At 48.7% G+C, this 17,519-nt stretch overlaps 7 protein-coding genes across 7 annotated transcripts; 2 read left to right on the forward strand and 5 right to left on the reverse strand.

The window, feature by feature from the left end:
• Positions 1–81: 81 nt before the first annotated feature.
• FIESC28_10586 (uncharacterized protein) lies at positions 82–1,092 on the forward strand (the record flags this gene model as incomplete). Its single annotated transcript, XM_031164717.1, has 2 exons — positions 82–218; positions 318–1,092. The coding sequence occupies 2 exons, from the start codon at positions 82–84 to the stop codon at positions 1,090–1,092; spliced, it is 912 nt and encodes a 303-aa protein (XP_031011205.1).
• A 290-nt stretch (positions 1,093–1,382) lies between these two features.
• FIESC28_10587 (uncharacterized protein) lies at positions 1,383–2,645 on the reverse strand (the record flags this gene model as incomplete). The annotated part of the gene is made up of 1 exon (XM_031164718.1): positions 1,383–2,645. One exon carries the CDS (start codon positions 2,643–2,645, stop codon positions 1,383–1,385), a length of 1,263 nt encoding a protein of 420 aa, XP_031011206.1.
• Positions 2,646–3,102: 457 nt separating this feature from the next.
• On the reverse strand, positions 3,103–3,741 carry FIESC28_10588 (uncharacterized protein; the record flags this gene model as incomplete). The annotated part of the gene is made up of 1 exon (XM_031164719.1): positions 3,103–3,741. The coding sequence occupies one exon, from the start codon at positions 3,739–3,741 to the stop codon at positions 3,103–3,105; it is 639 nt and encodes a 212-aa protein (XP_031011207.1).
• Positions 3,742–4,233: 492 nt separating this feature from the next.
• FIESC28_10589 (uncharacterized protein) lies at positions 4,234–5,488 on the reverse strand (the record flags this gene model as incomplete). Its single annotated transcript, XM_031164720.1, has 2 exons — positions 4,234–4,703; positions 4,765–5,488. The coding sequence occupies 2 exons, from the start codon at positions 5,486–5,488 to the stop codon at positions 4,234–4,236; spliced, it is 1,194 nt and encodes a 397-aa protein (XP_031011208.1).
• Positions 5,489–6,839: 1,351 nt separating this feature from the next.
• On the forward strand, positions 6,840–11,387 carry FIESC28_10590 (uncharacterized protein; the record flags this gene model as incomplete). Its single annotated transcript, XM_031164721.1, has 4 exons — positions 6,840–9,398; positions 9,452–10,396; positions 10,451–10,684; positions 10,737–11,387. 4 exons carry the CDS (start codon positions 6,840–6,842, stop codon positions 11,385–11,387), a joined length of 4,389 nt encoding a protein of 1,462 aa, XP_031011209.1.
• A 414-nt stretch (positions 11,388–11,801) lies between these two features.
• Positions 11,802–14,193, reverse strand: FIESC28_10591 (uncharacterized protein; the record flags this gene model as incomplete). The annotated part of the gene is made up of 6 exons (XM_031164722.1): positions 11,802–12,488; positions 12,535–12,972; positions 13,025–13,444; positions 13,501–13,820; positions 13,876–13,994; positions 14,045–14,193. The coding sequence occupies 6 exons, from the start codon at positions 14,191–14,193 to the stop codon at positions 11,802–11,804; spliced, it is 2,133 nt and encodes a 710-aa protein (XP_031011210.1).
• Positions 14,194–15,096: 903 nt separating this feature from the next.
• Positions 15,097–17,112, reverse strand: FIESC28_10592 (uncharacterized protein; the record flags this gene model as incomplete). Its single annotated transcript, XM_031164723.1, has 4 exons — positions 15,097–16,257; positions 16,311–16,669; positions 16,720–16,739; positions 16,796–17,112. The coding sequence occupies 4 exons, from the start codon at positions 17,110–17,112 to the stop codon at positions 15,097–15,099; spliced, it is 1,857 nt and encodes a 618-aa protein (XP_031011211.1).
• Positions 17,113–17,519: the final 407 nt, after the last annotated feature.

Consider the following 17,519-nt stretch of genomic DNA (forward strand, 5'->3'; position numbering starts at 1 on the left):
TAGGCGACTTTATTTCTGTAGCCTAACCTTTAGAGGACAATTCTTCTGATTCCTTCACCCAGCAGCAACCCTTCTCCCGCGATGGAGGCAAAAACTGCTACGACAGGGACAGGATGGTCCCCCCCACGGCTACCCAACGAGATCTACTGTCTGATCATCAGCCAGGTCAACGACTTTGACGACAGCTCTCGAAAACGCACCCTGCTCGCACTGGTACGGTATATTCATGCAATTGTGTTGGTTTAAGCTGTTCGACTTGATTGATGACTGACCTTCAAAAATCCTAAATAGGTATACTCATGCAAACTGTTCAATAGAATAGGAGAAGGGTATCTGTATTCGAAATCTCCCTCTTTCTTCGATGAGGACAAAGCAGCCGAGTTCCGACATAGCTTAAGGCTCCAACCAAGACGCGCGCTCTACGTTACATCTCTCATCTACAACTACGACGATCTCGCCGATTTCTCCATGCAGTGCCGCAACCTTCAAGAATTGAAGCTTTGGAGCACCCTGACGCTAACAGGCGATCTCGAACAAGCGTGCAAGAACTGGGGTTCCACACTTCGAATGTTGAAGGTACGGAGCGTTGTAGAGTTGTCGGACTGGATAGTCCAGATCATGCCGCACATGACAGCATTGACGACTCTCATCCTCGATCGAGCATGCACGATTGGCTCGAAGGATATCCAGGCCATTGCTGAAAGTAAAGCACCACTTCAACAGATCACGCTGGCGGGCCTCTACTTACCCCAAGACGAAGCAGCAGAAGAGTCAGAAGGCGAAACAGACGAGGAAACGAACGACGCGATTGCAAACATGATAACCACTCACTCGTCGACCTTGCGCCATATTGGCCTGGAAAATGCCAAAGTGGCTCCGCATGTGCTGGAGAGCTGCAAGAAGGCGAAGAAGCTGAGAACCTTGGATATTGAGCTGGCTTATAGTCCATCGGAAGCGGAGGTTGATGATCTTTTGGATGCATGCCCACATTTGTCTGACTACACGGGAATTTTCTCGTTTTTCTCACTACGGGAGGATGAGTGGAAAATGAGACCGATGGCAGAAGTCCCCGAGGCGACGTTTGATTTCTGAGGAATGACTTATTCACATTGATGGCTAGGAATATCTCTACTAGGGGAGGGAAAAAGGAAAACAGTCTCGTAACAAAGCAATCGTCTCGTTTTCTCTCTGTATTAATTGAAGATATGAAAGCACACTTCCCATTATGTTGTGATAGCTCGTGGTGCTTCAAAATGTAGATTTGCGTCGGCAAACTTTATATCATTCGTCTAATCTAAAGATTCTGCTATGAACTGAGGCTGGGTCAAAGAGTGTGCTCAAGCTTAGGTAGGCTAAATAAACTCAATGTGGGTGAACTTGAGCTAACCTTCCTTTTGAAATCGAACAAAGTTCCCCTTTTCAATCTCATCAAGCCAACCTTCAGTTCGGCGAGTGCCCCACCCGATACTGCAATCGTCGATTGCCTCAAGGAAGTCGTTCTTGACTCCGCCGTTCTCGTGAACATCAGAAGGGCACTGTCGTTCGGCCATATAGTCCTTATAGACCTTCCGTAACTGAGTCATCTCATAATCCATCAAGTCATCCCAGTACAGCGAAGACTTTCCTTCGTCATCCAGGCCATCTTTGTCTTCTGCGTCTGGTTCAGGAGGCGCGTACTCATCGAGATCTGGCTTCTCATCGCACTTTTTACCTTCTAGAAACTTCGGTATCTCAGTAGCGGCCCAAAGCGGCACCGCCAAAGCGAACTCCCAATCGATAATCCCGGACAACTGATTGTTTTCATCTACCATCATGTTGCGCAAAGACAGGTCCATATGTCGAAGTGCTGTGTCTTCGGTTTCCTCAGGAAACACTAGAGGTGCCATCTCGGCAAGCCGCTCTACAGCATGCAGGTAACCTTCCAAGTCTTCCAGATCATCCTTGTCGTACTCATCGTCCTCGTCGTCCTCAGCCTTCTTGATGCTCGCGGTGTGTTCATGGATGGCGACGCCAGCGCGGGCCTTGGCCCAGTCGCGACTGCAACTAAAAGGTCCTCGCGGTACGTCGTAGTCGAAAGAGTCTCCAACAACGAATTGCTGGGCAACGCAATGACCGGGTGCTATTCCTGCTTCTGTCTCTCTCAACGAGCCGATGGTTTTGAAGGGCGACTTCATCAACTCCAGTTGGCAGTCTGCGACTTTCTTGACCAGAGCAATCTTATCCTCCCAGGGGATCTTGCGCCATCTGCTGTAAAGACACTGGCCAGGCATGTACTGCATCAAAATCCACTCATAGCCGATCAGGTTCTTGTTGGAATCATCAAATGCGATAATTTCAGGCACAGGGATGCTAGTCTTGCCGAGCCACTTGTGGGTGGCGACCTCAGAAGCTGTCTTGTTCTTAGGATCGAGAGGCAGGGAGACTCTCATGATGTACTTGTTCTTCTCGTCTTTGACTTGAACAGTGTAAGCCCTGTTGATAGCGCCAGCATCGAGAAACGAGACGCTGCACTCGTCGGAGCTGAGACTCAAAGTCTCTTGGACAACTTTCGAGATAACATCGAGGCTAGGTTCGGATTCCCAGGCTGGTGAAGGAGCAAATAACCCGCTTTCCCAAACGAGACCTGGTCGCTCGGTTTTAGTCATGATGGTGGTGTTGTGTTGTAGAGTTTGAGTTTGTAGGAAGTGTTGAAGATGTTATTTCTTTTAGAGCTTGAATGTGCTGGGTAGAATATGGTACAGGTCGCACAAATTGAGGGGAATGCCTGGACTGATATAGGTACCTCAGATAGTGGGGTTACACCACTTCTTTGTTCTCAAATCCTTTGTGTGCTTCAACGGAAGCTTACATATGCGGTTTGTTCTGTCCTTGCCGGATTGCTCAATTATCCGGGTTTCAGAACAATTAATCTGTTTATTATCGCCACTAAGCATGATATTCTTGAGGTTGAGGTCGATATGCCAAAGTACGGTAGGTTCGGCTGAAGTGCTTGAATATGGAAAGAGAATAGGGAGCAAACGGCGAATCCTATGTGCAACGTCAAGATAGCCTTGATCAGTCTGTGCGCTCGATTGTTCGTGATTCAGAAGTGACATATTAAGCTCAGCGTCCCAATCCGGGATGGTTATCTCGATGAGGGTCAGGAAATAGTCGCGGGATATCAAGGTTGTAGTGATCGTTGTAGCAAAGGTCCATGTCGACGATGCGACCCGGGCGGTGAGGTGCTGGCCCTTGCAGAGTGCCGATGCCGTTGAAATTCGACTTCGTGACCATATCCATAAGGCAGTCTGCGACATCCTTGGTAACAGTGATCTTCTCATCCATTGACATTTTGCGCCACCTATAGAAGGCAGACTGCTCTGGCATATAGTCCATCAGAATCCATTCGAACCCGATGCTGTTCTTGTTGGAATCATTGAAGCTGATGACCTTGGGCACAGGCACCTTAGTATGAAGCTGGAGCCACTCGATAGTGGAGACCTCGCCTGCTGTCTTGTACTTGGGATCAACAGCGAGCGAGACCCTCATGACGTACTTCTTCTCGTCGTTGATTTCGACAAGATAGACTTTGTTGTTACAACCTTCGCCTAGGAAAGAAATGTCGCACTCATCTGGACGGACGTTCAGCTTTTCCCGACAGAGTGCAGCAACATCTTCGAGTACGGGCTCGTATTCCCAAAGAGGCCCTTGATTAAAGGGACGGGTATCCCATAGAAGACCGGGCCGAGCGGATGGAGCCATGATGATTGTTTGTGATTGTTGAAAGGGGAGTGTCAAAATTGTTCTCTAAGTCTAAAAGATTCTTGATAGAGTAGTGAAAGGTCGAGTAGAGCGAGTAGGCAACTAAGGGCGAATGTTACTAAAATCAAAATCAGAAAGGAGATAGAAAGAGCGGTTCCTTATATATTGTATTGATAGCTCCCTTGTCCTGGCGTAGAGTCATGTTGCCGATTTGATTTTTTCGAGAAAGCAAACCTTATCTCAAATTATCCCGAAGGCATTGAAAGTATATCATCGTTCTCTACGATGATCCAACTGTACATATCCTGCAGTTCCATATCATCCCGACATTAAGTACATTCTTAGGATAGACACTGTATATGTTTTATCTGTTGGGCTTCGTATTGGATAATACTCAGGTAAAGGTCCGCGTCATCAACCTCGCACGACAGTAAATCTATCGGGTGACAGCTCCCGAGTTTACCTTGCGCATCTGTTTCATAAGGGGAAGGTTTAGTCACTATACTCCAGCGCAATGATATTGCCTTCCTCAAGCGCATCAATCCAATCGTCTACTGCACCGCCAAAGTCTTGAGCTCTGCACAGATTGATCCCATCAAGAAAGTCGTACTTGAGTTTCTCATCCTTTGTCAAGTCATTTTTCCACCTAGGATTGTGATGACGTCTGCAAGTATCGTAGTGAGCCCGAAGTACCGTGAACTCATAGTCCTCCAAGTCCCTCCAGTACTTAATATCCAGTCCCTCATCGTCCCGCCCATATATATCTACTGTAGGAGCACGGCGATAATAGCGTTCTGGGCGTGGCTTGTCATGGCGGTCTTGGCTTCGTAGAAAGCTTGGTGTACCAGTGGCAGCCCAAATCGGTATCGTTGAAACACATTCCCAGTCAATGATTCCGTTGATATTACCGTCTTCGCTGACGATCATGTTGGATAACGAGAGATCGGTGCCAAAGTACAGTTCTTTCCGGTGTAGTATCTGAAAATAGAGTAGGTATCAACTGTCTCAGCCTGTTGGCGATACCGAGATAGTGCTTGGTCATGATAAGGTCGAACTCGTCTAGGTCTTCTTCGTCAAGAACTTGCTGGAAATCCATGACGATAATATCGGAGAGCGCTTGGAACCAGTCGCGAGCGCAATGAAAAGGGCCTCTGTTGATGTTGTAGGAGAAATGATCGCCGAAACAAAACTCCATGTCAACAATTTTCCCAGGAGCGTACCTATCCTCCACTTTACGCAAAGTACCTATGGCGTCGAATGTTCGCGCTGTTAGTTCATGTTGATACCTTGCGACTTGCTCAACAAGACGTCTCTTTTGGTCCATGGACATCTTGCGCCACTTGACCAAAGCGGTTTGCCCTGGTACGTGTGACATCATGAGCCATTCGTAGCCAATATCGTCGTCAGGTGAGGCCATATAGTCAATAACCTCAGGAACAGGTAGGGTGGTATAACGCCGGAGCCATTGGAGAGTAGTAACTTCGCCGCGTATCTTGTTGCCGGGATCGATGGGCAGCGAAACTCGCATCACCAAAACCCTTTTATTTCCGTCTTTTCGGATTTGAACAAGGTAGGCCTTGTTTATTGCGCCCTGGCCGAGGACTGACACATGAAGCTGATTCCGTTTGTCAGCGAAGCCTAGCCGCAGAAAGACTTCGATGATATCTTCAATTTTGGGCTCGTGCTCCCAGAGCGGTCTAGTGCAAATGCTAGAGTCGTCCCAAAGGAGACCTGATCGTTCGACCATGATGACTGATTGTGAATGCTGAAAGGAAAGGGTAAGAGTTGTTCTCGAATACCGAATATGGGGTATTTCTACGTCCAAAGAGATAATCGTGATGTCAGTGAAGTTTGAAATCTGACTCGGGCCTATGTGTATGTAACAAGACGTGCTGAAGGAGACTTTACGGGCCAATGCCAAGATAGAGCATTCATTTATATGTTGTCGCTTCTGTCAGGGTAGACTCATAACGCCGAATTCTAACTTTCGAGGAAGCAAACCCTAATTGAAATTCACCCGATGACGTTGAAGGTATAACCCCTCTCTACAATGCTTCAACTGTAGATGTCTAAATCCCGACTTTTAGTCTATTCTTAGGATAGAGAGTCTATATGTTTCATCCATTAGGCTTCGTGTTAGCTAAGAAGCTGAAGATGGGATGTGCGCAGCCGAAAAGAAGGTGGTGTGTTCTGCTCTCGAATACAACTATGTCGATACGTCTTTACAATCAGCGCGTTTACAAAAGCGGATGCGTATCAAAGTTACAGATACTGTAAGCTGAAAGAACGATTACCTGACCTTACCTTAATGAAACAGGGGTGCAAGGTAAACTTTGTAGCAGTCACCGGAGAGATCTATGACCGTATCGAGTTTGATAAACCGTACTTCCAGTTCTTTCTGAATACAATTAACGTAATAAAGCATTCTTACACACTGATTGGCGCCTAAGTAGTTAGTGTTCAAGGCCGAACAAGTCACAGATGAAGTGAACAGCAACCTAAGACCGTTGGTTCACTTCAATTAGCATCACTTGTTTCAACTCTCCAAAATGCACTCAATAAGACATCAAGTTGCCATTGGTCGTTCACTTCGCTTACCTGTCACGGAACCCGTGGACACCGATTAAGTTTAGCCAAGCTTTCAGTGCGTCATGCCGCTAGAGTCATCCCGGTCTACAGGGCACACGCAGATGGCCCTCCATCCAAGGATCAGTACGCCAAAATAAGACAAGCTGAATACAGTGCTAAAATGTTCAAATTATTTCGTCTCTTAGGCCAATGCCACGGTGGCTTGGCAATTCGAATTCGGACCCGGGGCTCGGACAGTCCGTAGCACCGCAATGGGTGATCCGCTTTCTCGGGCCCCGGTACCGTGCGGACTGGATGGTAACGGCTTTTTGGGCCCGCGGCGATCCGGGATGACGTGAAAAGGGGCCTGTATCATTCCTTGACAATGTCTTAATATCTGCTATTATATTTACTGGGGTCGATTTGGAGTTGCGATTTTTGTTTCCGTCTTGTATTTATCCCTACTTCCTTCCTTCAATTGTCCGACCGTTCTTTCCTGGTCTAGGTATACCGCATCTAATTCTTACGTCATGTTACCACAGAAAGAAGTCGACCCATCGGCTTCGTCAACAACGCTCCAAGACAATCCACCTAGCGAAGACAACATTTCAGCCGAACATACCTACGATGAAGAAATCCACCAACTAGCTCGAAGGCTCACAAGCCACTCTGCAGCATCAGGCCACGGCCCTCTATTTCCTCTAAACGGCAACAGCTCTCTCGACCCCGAAAGCCCCAATTTCAACGCGAAGAAATGGGCCAAGGCGTTCCTCAAGACTCGCACCGCTGCCTCCGATGGCAATGCCCCAAGAACAGCCGGTATCGCTTTCAAAAACCTCAACGCGTTCGGCTTCGGACAAGCCACCGATTTCCAGAACACGTTGGTCAACGTCGTACTCAACGCTACAAGTCTCGTGAGGAAGATCGGCGGGTACAAGGGTCAGCGCATCGACATCCTCCGAAACCTTGATGGGTTGGTGGAAGCAGGCGAGATGCTTTGCGTCCTTGGACCTCCAGGTTCTGGTTGCTCGACTCTCCTCCGCAGCATTTCTGGTGAAACGCATGGTTTCCACTTTGGCGAGGAGTCTATTCTCAACTATCAAGGCATCCGACCGGAGCAAATGAAGAAGGCCTACAAAGGCGAAGCTATCTACACTGCTGAGGTCGATCACCACTTCCCTCACCTCACCGTTGGCGACACCCTTTACTTCGCTGCCCGCTGCCGCTGTCCTCCGAATGACAAGCTTCCCGAGGGCGTGACAGCGCATGAATACGCTGAACATCTGCGTGATGTTATCATGGCTATGTTCGGCATTTCACACACCAAGAATACGAGAGTCGGTAACGATTTTGTGCGTGGTGTGAGTGGCGGCGAACGCAAGAGAGTTACCATCGCGGAGGCAGCTCTTGGTTACTCCCCTCTGCAGTGCTGGGACAACAGTACACGTGGTCTCGATAGCGCCAACGCGGTTGAGTTCTGTCGCGTCCTTCGCACGCAAGCCGACGTCCTCGGTATTTCGTCTTGTGTCGCCATTTATCAAGCGCCGCAAAGCGCTTATGATCTGTTCGACAAGGTCGTCGTCTTGTACGAAGGTCGTCAGATCTTCTTTGGAAGAACAGGAGACGCGCAAGCCTATTTCGAGAACCTGGGCTTCGTGTGCCCTGAGCAGCAGACAACCGCCGACTTCCTCACCTCGATGACCAATCCGACCGAACGAATCGTCCGCCCTGGTGCCAACCCTCCTCGCACAGCTGACGAATTTGCTCTTGCGTGGAGGAACAGCCAGTCGCGCTCTCGGCTGATTGATGAGATCGACTACTACATTGAGCAGCACCCCTTCGATGGCCCAGACCTTCAACGGTTCTCTGAATCGCGACGACTCGACCAAGCGCGCGCTCAACGCGAGAAATCGCCTTTCAACTTGTCTTTCTGGCAGCAGTACACCATCAATCTCTGGAGAAGCGTCAAGATGCTCGTCGGCGACCCAACGATTACCCTCACCATGCTCATCACCAACATATTCCAAGCCTTGATCATTTCCAGCATTTTCTACAACATGCCTCGCGACACTACCAGCTTCTTCCGTCGCACGATGTTACTCTTCTTTATTGTCATCATGAATGCATTCGGCAGTATTCTCGAGATCATGACCCTCTACGAGAAGAGGAAGATCGTCGAGAAGCAGTCCCGCTACGCGTTCTATCACCCTAGCGCTGAAGCGCTGTCCGCCATGGTCACTGATCTTCCCTACAAGGTCATCAACGCTATTCTCATGAACACGACGTTGTACTTCATGTGTAACCTTCGACGCGAACCGGGGCCGTTCTTCGCCTTTTTGTTGTTTACCTTCACTCTCACGATGTGCATGTCGATGATGTTCCGCTTCATCGGCTCAGCGACCAAGTCTATCTCTCAAGCACTGGCGCCCGCTTGTATTATTCTTCTTGGTCTGGTTTTGTACGCCGGATTTGCAATTCCGACGGGCTATATGCAGAATTGGCTCGCCTGGATTCGGTGGATCAATCCCGTTTTCTATGGTCTCGAGAGTGTCTTTTTGATTGAGTTCCACGGTCAGGATTATCCTTGTTCGAGCTTCGTTCCCAGTGGACCTGGTTACGAGAACCTGAGTTCGGGCGAACGTGTGTGCAATGTCGCTGGCTCTGTCCCTGGACAATCATTCGTCAGAGGCCAAGATTATTTGCGCACTTCGTTCGGTTTTGTCAACAGCCATCGATGGAGGAATCTTGGTGTTCTCATTGCATGGGCTTTTTTCTACATGATCCTCCATCTTATGACAACTGAGTTTGTTGCTTCTGAGCGCTCCAAGGGTGAAGTACTCGTCTTCCTCCGCCAATCAATTAGCAAGGCCACTGGTAAGCGCGCCCACGATGAAGAGGCCGGTTCTTCTATGCCTGTGGGTAAGCAGGAGGCGTCTGGCAACTCGAGCGAGAAGGTCGAAGTTGAGAGGCAAACTTCCGTGTTTCATTGGAAGGATGTCTGCTACGATATCAAGATCAAGGGCGAGGATCGCAGGATTCTAGACCACGTCGACGGTTGGGTCAAGCCCGGTACTCTGACGGCTCTCATGGTACGTTTACCTCCATCTTATCCTTGGGACTTCTCTCACTGACTTACTTCTAGGGTGTCTCTGGTGCCGGCAAAACCACCCTACTTGACGTTCTCGCTAGCCGTGTCACCATGGGTGTCGTTTCCGGCGAAATGCTTGTCAACGGACATCAGCGCGATTCTTCCTTCCAACGAAAGACCGGATACGTGACGCAGCAAGATCTTCACCAGGCCAGCTCGACGGTCCGAGAAGCCCTACGATTCAGCGCCATCCTGCGACAACCAGCGAAGTACAGCAAGCAAGAACGCATTGACTACGTCGATACTGTCATTTCGCTACTTGGAATGGAGGCTTATGCTGACGCCATCATCGGTGTTCCTGGAGAAGGTCTCAATGTTGAACAACGCAAGAGACTTACCATCGGTGTCGAACTTGTTGCCCGGCCCCAGCTCCTTCTCTTCCTCGACGAACCGACTTCCGGTCTTGATAGTCAGACTTCTTGGTCTATCTGTGATCTGATGGAAACGTTGACCAAGAGTGGTCAGGCTATCTTGTGTACCATCCACCAACCTTCGGCTATGCTCTTTCAACGGTTCGACAGACTTCTTCTTCTCGCCAAGGGTGGTAAGACTGTCTATTTTGGTCAAGTCGGTCAGAATTCGCAGGTTTTGATGGACTACTTCACTCGCAATGGAGGACCTGCTCTACCCGCCAAGGCGAATCCAGCGGAGCATATGCTCGAGGTTATTGGGGCAGCTCCAGGTGCTCATACTGATGTCGATTGGCCCGCTATCTGGAGACAGTCGCCCGAATACAAGGCTGTGCAAGATGAGCTTGAGTCTCTCAAATCTTCAAGCGGTTCGATTGAAGCACCTGCACCAAGTGGGGATCCGTCCGAGTACAAGGAATTTGCGTCTTCTTACCCGACTCAACTGTGGGAGGTAACCAAGCGACTCTTCCAAGGATACTGGAGAAACCCTCAGTACATGTACTCCAAAGTTCTTCTTTCTGTCGGCGCTGTAAGTACACCATCATTCTCCACTCATCTTGACTCAAGCTAACACGATCCCCAGGCTCTGTTCATCGGACTCTCGGTTATGAACGGCAACAATACGATGCGCGGGCTTCAGAACCAGATGTTCGGTGTCTTCTTGTTCTTGACCATCTTCTCTCAGGTCGCTGAACAAATGATGCCGGTATTCGTGCAACAAAGGACTCTTTACGAGGCTCGGGAACGTCCCTCCAAGACTTACTCGTGGCAATCCTTCATGTTCGCCAACATCACCGTCGAGCTTGTTTGGAACTCGGTAAGTAAATCTTATCTTCGGCATGTTATTTTTTACTTACATCAGTGTTTAGTTCATCGGTGTCTTCTCCTTTATCGTTTGGTACTATCCCATCGGCCTCTACCGCAACGCTGAATGGACCAACCAAGTCGACTCCCGCGGCATCACCATCTTTTTGCACGTCTGGATGTTCTTTCTCCTCGCCTCGACATTCACGCACATGATCATCGCCGGTCTTCCCGATCCCGACACCGCAGCCGGTATCCTCAACTTGCTCTTCATCATGATGTTCGCATTTTGTGGTGTGCTCGCAGGACCCGATGCACTCCCCCGTTTCTGGATCTTCATGTACCGCGTCAACCCCTTCACTTACGTCGTCGAAGGCTTCCTTGGCACCACGCTCGCTAATGCGCCTGTCACCTGCGCTCAGAACGAGATCTTGAACTTTAGTCCCACGAATGGATCTACTTGCACCGAGTTTTTGTCTGATTACATCTCTGGTCACGGCGGGTATCTTGCAGAGGGCAGTGGAAGTAGCACTACAGAGTGTCTCTACTGTCCTATGGCCAGCACGAACGCCTTCCTGAAGACGATCAACATTACCTTTGATCACCGATGGAGGAACTTTGGTCTGCTTTGGGTTTATGTTTTCTTTAATTGTGCTGCCGCTGTTGCTATCTACTGGCTTGTGCGGGTGCCGAAGAAGGGTAAGGGTAAGAACTAGACGGTTTGGACAAATTTGATCTGGACATGGTTTGGATGTTTATTTCTATGCAATCTCTTACAATTTATTTCGTCATCTTATAGATTCTCTCGTTTTTATTTATCTTAGTATAGACACATAGACATAATCAGTATGGCACTTCAATACCTTCCTTCTGGCCATCGCTGTTAGGTACATGCGCATATGTGACTCTATCACTATCTGGATGCCTTTGAGATTCCGCCTCTTGTAAGCTCGTACATAGACTCCATCTCTGTCTCCCTTTCTCATATTCCCTTCTCCTGGCAGGTGCTCCCAGCGTTCCATCATGTTGTTTTGTTTGTACACTCTGAAGGACTTGCTCCTTGACAAGAAAAAAAGAAAAAGTTACAAGTTAAAATAGTTTACAGCGCTCCATCAATTCTATTAAACCATCTACATATTGTTATCCAACATCATAAAGATTTCCTGGTTCTGCTCAAACCAATTTCCCAGCTCCATACTATGCGTCAAACTCTGATCCATCTCACCAACCGGAAAGTCCCCAAATGTCATGCCCTGATCATGATGCATCGTCTGCGGAGGAAGAGGAACACCTGCTTCAACAAATAACATCTCGAAGGGCGTGTCTGGTATCCTTCCTGATGCATGTACCGCAGGATGTGTTGTCCTCGAGCTTATGTATTTGCATGCCACGTCGTACATGAGCTTGAACAGATGGAGTTGCTTGCTGTATACGACGGGGAGATCGTCGGTGATGTGTGCTATCTCGACGACGGCTGCTAGATTTTCTAGATGGGTTGGTTCGCAGGTTTCGATGGCATGGCAGAAGAGGACGATGAATGGTATCAATGGCACTGCCATGAATGCCCAATGCACGTAGTGCTCAAGCATACCCGCCTCGCCTTCCTTGAGGATCGACAAGCATATCCTGTGTTCGTCAAGAGCCTGTTTCGCTACTTCGAGACACTCGTCGCAGAACGCCGAGGATGTTGAGGTCTTTGGTTTGATGGCTCTGTAGATGAGACAAAGCATGGATAGGTATGCGATCTGGTCGGCTCTTTGGAAGAGGTCTGTCAGTGTGTCGCCAACACCTTGCCTCGATTCCTCGATAAACCGGTCCTGTGAATGTCAGCAAGAGATCTGAATTGACCATCAGTAGACATACCTCAGTTGCACTTTTACTCTCAAAAACCGCCTTAAGTTCCCCCGCCAATTGCCTCGCCCTCTCCGCTCTCACATCATCGCCTAGCATCAACGCTCTGGGACAGTACAAGTCGTCATACACCCTCCCTTGTAAGTCACAGACGTCAGTCCACTTCGCCAGAATCGGAGGTAATCCATCGCTCCCAAACGCCTCCAGCGCTTCAAAATTGATCGTGATTTCACCAGCGCGTATAAGCGATGGACGACTCAGACGCATGGAGAGCATCTTGTCTATCATGTGGATCCATGATACTAATTTTCCTCGTCGCTGTTTTTCTTCGCGTGTTTCTGGCTTTGGGAGGGTTTCGCGGATGAGGCCTAGGCGTTGGCACATTTGGGCTGCGGCAGCGAGGGTGTTCCAGGAGAGTGATATGCGGCATCTATCGAGATAATACGTTGCCTCGTATAAGATCAGTTACTATCTCCACGACGGTTTGGAGCGTTGCACTTACCGCCATGTACAGAGCAAGGACGTAGTCAAATGTACAAGGTAAATTAAACGGAAGTCCAGCAAGGATGGTTTCCAGATTCTGTCGACAGATCATCCCCTGTGTCAGAAACTCAGGCTTGAGCGTCTCGTTTTGTTCCAACTTGGCGCATTCAAGTAAGAGTCGTTGTAGTCCCGCGTGCGTGATGATGAGGTCGGCGAGGGTGGGTTTGCCGAAATAGACTGTCATGAAATACTCTACGAATTGACCGATGGTGTTGAATTCGATGCACCAGAAGCACTTCAACCTGGGCGACTCTGAGAACTCTGTTATTACACGTTTTGTCAACATTGGAATGACTCGCCTCGCAGTTTCTGTATCGCCATCATGGCTAAGTGCATCGGGGGTAATTGATACCCTCCTTGTCCGGTCGGAGACAGGATTCTTTGGGTATCAACAAGTCCAGGGTCTCCATTGTTGGCATTCTTCGCTGTTAATACCTTCCGTAAAGCGTCCAGACTTTTCTCAACCTCGGAAGGTTGATCGGATCCTTTATTGCTGTTGACTGCCTGCTCCAGAAAGTTCGTCGCGAATGTCGCCTGAGTAGTCAGCGTAACGTCGCCATCCAGCTCTGATGTCGAATCATCATTGGATGCATCCTCCTCCACAGGAGAGTCTGTGTAAGACTTTGGGGTGATGTGGGACGTCAGAGCGGTATGGGCTGCTGATGAACTTCCTTGCAAATGGGGGAGGGGGGACGTGATGTTGTTGACTGCGAGGCTGATTTGGTCGAGTTTTTGCGAGATGTGGTTCAGCTTGTCTTCACTATAGCATGGTCAGTGCCATTCATGCTTCTCTGGGGATTCTTCACTTACTATCCATCAGATACCATAGCACGCGTCCGTCTTGCTCGTGTTTTGAAGCCGGCTGGGTAAGAGCAGTGTATCTGTTTCCTTTGACAAGGTCCACATGGATCCACTCGATCACATTTGACCTGACAGTAAATGAGTGGATGTTTTCGCAGCCACTGTCATGCTCACTTACCTTTCTTTGTCTGCATTGATCGCACTACGGAGTATCAGCGACCCATTGCCCGGGGATATGACGGGAATAGCCAGACTTACGGACAGCTTCTGTTCCGGGATCCGGCGCGTCGACGAGACGACGCTATTATTCTCTCCGTCGCTATCCATGTTCGCGTTCAGCGGCTGAAAGGTCTCGAACTACCTGTTGTTCAGGGCTCATCGATAATTGTATGTAAGGCTTGAGCTGATGATGCCTTGGGCAGGGATGTTCAGACGCATCCCGCGCGCCCCGTCTCTGTCCTTGGCGTAGGGGCGGCGTCTCGGACAGTCCGAAAGACCGCCGATCGCCGCGAGAGATAAAATAGCTGGGTCATTTCCACGGACATTAGAAGGGGTGTGTGCAGCATTTTATTTTGTCAGGCTTACTTTTTTCCTTTCAGAATGCGAATGCGAATCTCGAACGATATGCATGCGTAAGTGATTTCGCGTATCATGTTTCAGTCTGACTTGGATTCATAATCAAGTGTATACTGCTTTGCGATGTAAGTTCAGCCTTAAAACCATCGGTAACTCGTAGGCTGAAGGAAATGGTTCTGATCGCCGAGGGAGCGCTGATTGACGCGTCAATGGTCTCGAGTACGCGACGACAGCTACCCTAGAGAAGGATATTATTGCGCATGATCACAACCAATTCGGCGATACAGATAGAGTATCTAGTTTACTATGTAGCAAATCAATATTACTTTTACTAATAGAACAAGTTTTTAAGTTTCTACGAATTCCAGAGGTTGATTGCTGCTCTATGTCCGTGTACGTCGCGCTCAACACTATGTCAACCTCGTAAACATGTTGAGACAAAGACGTGGTCCTGTCACAAATCATTCATAGCGGATCGGTCAAACATTGAGCCGAACATCCTTGGCATTCGAACAAATTCCGTCCATTGTTCTAATGTACTACGTCATTGATCACTTTTTATCTCAGCAGAGTAACGCGTCGTGACTCGAGGATTGACATTTACACGCGTCAAAGTCGTGGATGGAACATGCAGCCATGCAATCTTAATTCTGCTTAAGTCTCCATTCCCGCTACCTTCTCCATGATCTTAGTATCATCAAGATACCAAGTCAAAGACTCAACCTCCTTAGTAACATACTTCTCCGCCAAAGTCCACCCATTCCCAAACCACCCAAACTCATCATCATCACAATACTTGTACTCAAAGTCCTCCCACCTAGGGTTACTCAACGTCCGAATGCAATGCAGGCTACTCCCTGGCCACAATGCCGTAATACGTCCACGTTTCTGCTCCTCACGCGAAGCGCCAGCTTCATAAGTCTTATACCAAGAATTGCACTCCTCTGAAAAAACAGTCTGCTTGAAGAACTCATCGCAATAATTTGTGAAAGCTTGTACCATATTGTGCTTGGGTTCTATACGTGATATGTTATCGTAGGCCATTCGTGCGAGGATCTTGCTGATGTAGACATTTGTTTTTTCGATGGTGAGGAGAAGACTGCCCGCGCCGGGCATGGAATTGGGACCCATGGATTGGAAGAAATTGGGGAAGCCGTCGGTGCAGACACTGAGGTATGTTTCTGGGCGCTTTTGGAAGCGTTCGCGGAGGTTGATACCGTCGACGCCGTAGATGGGGAAGCTTCGGTTTGCGGGGGAGGTTTGGAAGCCTGTTGCGCAGATGATGGCGTCGACTGGGTGATACTCTCCGTCTGTGGTTATGACGCCGGTTTCATTGATCTTGGAGATACCGCAGGTGATAGTGTCCACCTTGGGCGATGCCAACGCCTCCAAGTAGCCAGGTCCAGGAGACATGCGCTTACAATAAGGCGAAAACTCCGGCAAAAGGTGATCATAAATCTCAGGCTTCTCTTTTAGTCTCTGCATCATCGAATCTTGAGCAATTTGGCGAAGGTTAGTCTGTTCCTTGGATCCATGGAAAAGTACGCCAAAGTTCTTGTTGATGGTGTACTCAATGGCTCGTCTATACTCCAAGTATGCTTCACGATCCGTCTCCCATTTTTTTATCTCGTCGGGAGTGTAGTTGAAGTTACCGCCTGCGTCGTGGATTCGTTGACGGGTTTCTGTGTCGCCAAAGAGGCCGACGATCCAAGAGCGGCCGCGGATGTAGTGGTCCATGTGTTTTACTTCGGGGAGTATTGCGGGAACGATTTGAAGACCGCTACTTCCTGATCCGATAACAGCGACAGATTTGTCCTGTGACTTCAGTTAATGACATCGCCGGAGCCGCTAAGAGTGGAAGCACTCACCTTAAGATCAATTTGAGGATCCCAGTTGGCACTATGGAGAAGACTTCCCTTGAAAGACTGAATGCCCTCGATATCGGGCCACTTCCACTCATTGAGGACTCCCTCGCCAGTAACGAGAACGTCGGAGGAATCTTGGTATTCCACGCCCGTATTCAAGTCTTTGAGCTGAACATGCCACTTATTCGTGGCTTCATCCCACCGTGCTCCAATACACTTCTGCTGGAAGCGCATATGTTTCCTGACATCATATTTCGTAGCCACGTCTTTCCAATACTGAAGAATCTCGGGCGCTGAGGCAAAGAAAGAACTCCACCTGGGGGAAGACTCGTAAGTCAATTGGTAAGCGTGCGCTGGGACATCTAGAAGTCCGTTAGATACATATCGCTACAGGATTGGAGAAATCACTTACCACATGCGCAACCTGGATATCTGAGTAGGCAAGTATGTTAACTTCTGCCATGTCATCAACCTTGAAACCCACATACCTATTCTCATACCAAGTCCCGCCAAGGTCTGGGTTCTTCTCATAAATGATCAGGTCTATATCAGGTACCTGCTTGCGGAATTCCACAGCACCGCAGATACCTGAGATGCCGGCGCCGATGTATATGACCTTCAATGGTCTAGCTTGATCGATACATCGTTGTGAAGCAGATGATCTTGCTTTCTCTTCTACTGTGGAGGAGAGTACTTCTGCAGTTTTAACATCTGGAACCTTGGAATCGTAAGCCGAACGGGTATGGAATGCGTTGTTGGAAAGGAAGGTTGGAAGAGGGCCGTCGAGGCCTCCGGAGTGAGGCATTATTGACTATGCTGTGGGTGGTGGGTATGATGAGAAGGTGATTTGGAATTAGTTGGTATCATGCGAGGAGGTCTAAGATGGCTTATATAGGAAGCTAACTTATCAGATAGTGATACGCCGCCCACCCTACTAATCACAAACTCTTCCTATATCAGCAAAATCACGCAGATAATTTCCAGAATCATGGCGTGTATCATTGATTTGATCATTCCATCCAAAGCGGCACTGAAATCCATTGTTATCTTGACATTAACGTCCCGTTTATTGGTCATACCATGATGATCTCGGAAGCCATCTGCTGTACCCCGCGTTTGTAGTTGCATTTTCGCTTTCTTAGTCCGGAACTAACATAAAAAGATACGGCTCATGATACCGGTATCAAACGGTTGTGGTTGCCGATGGTTGGC

This window comes from Fusarium coffeatum, assembly GCF_003316985.1.
Source record: "Fusarium coffeatum strain FIESC_28 chromosome Unknown BRIP53273_contig_323, whole genome shotgun sequence".
NCBI classification, from domain to species: Eukaryota; Fungi; Ascomycota; class Sordariomycetes; order Hypocreales; family Nectriaceae; genus Fusarium; species Fusarium coffeatum.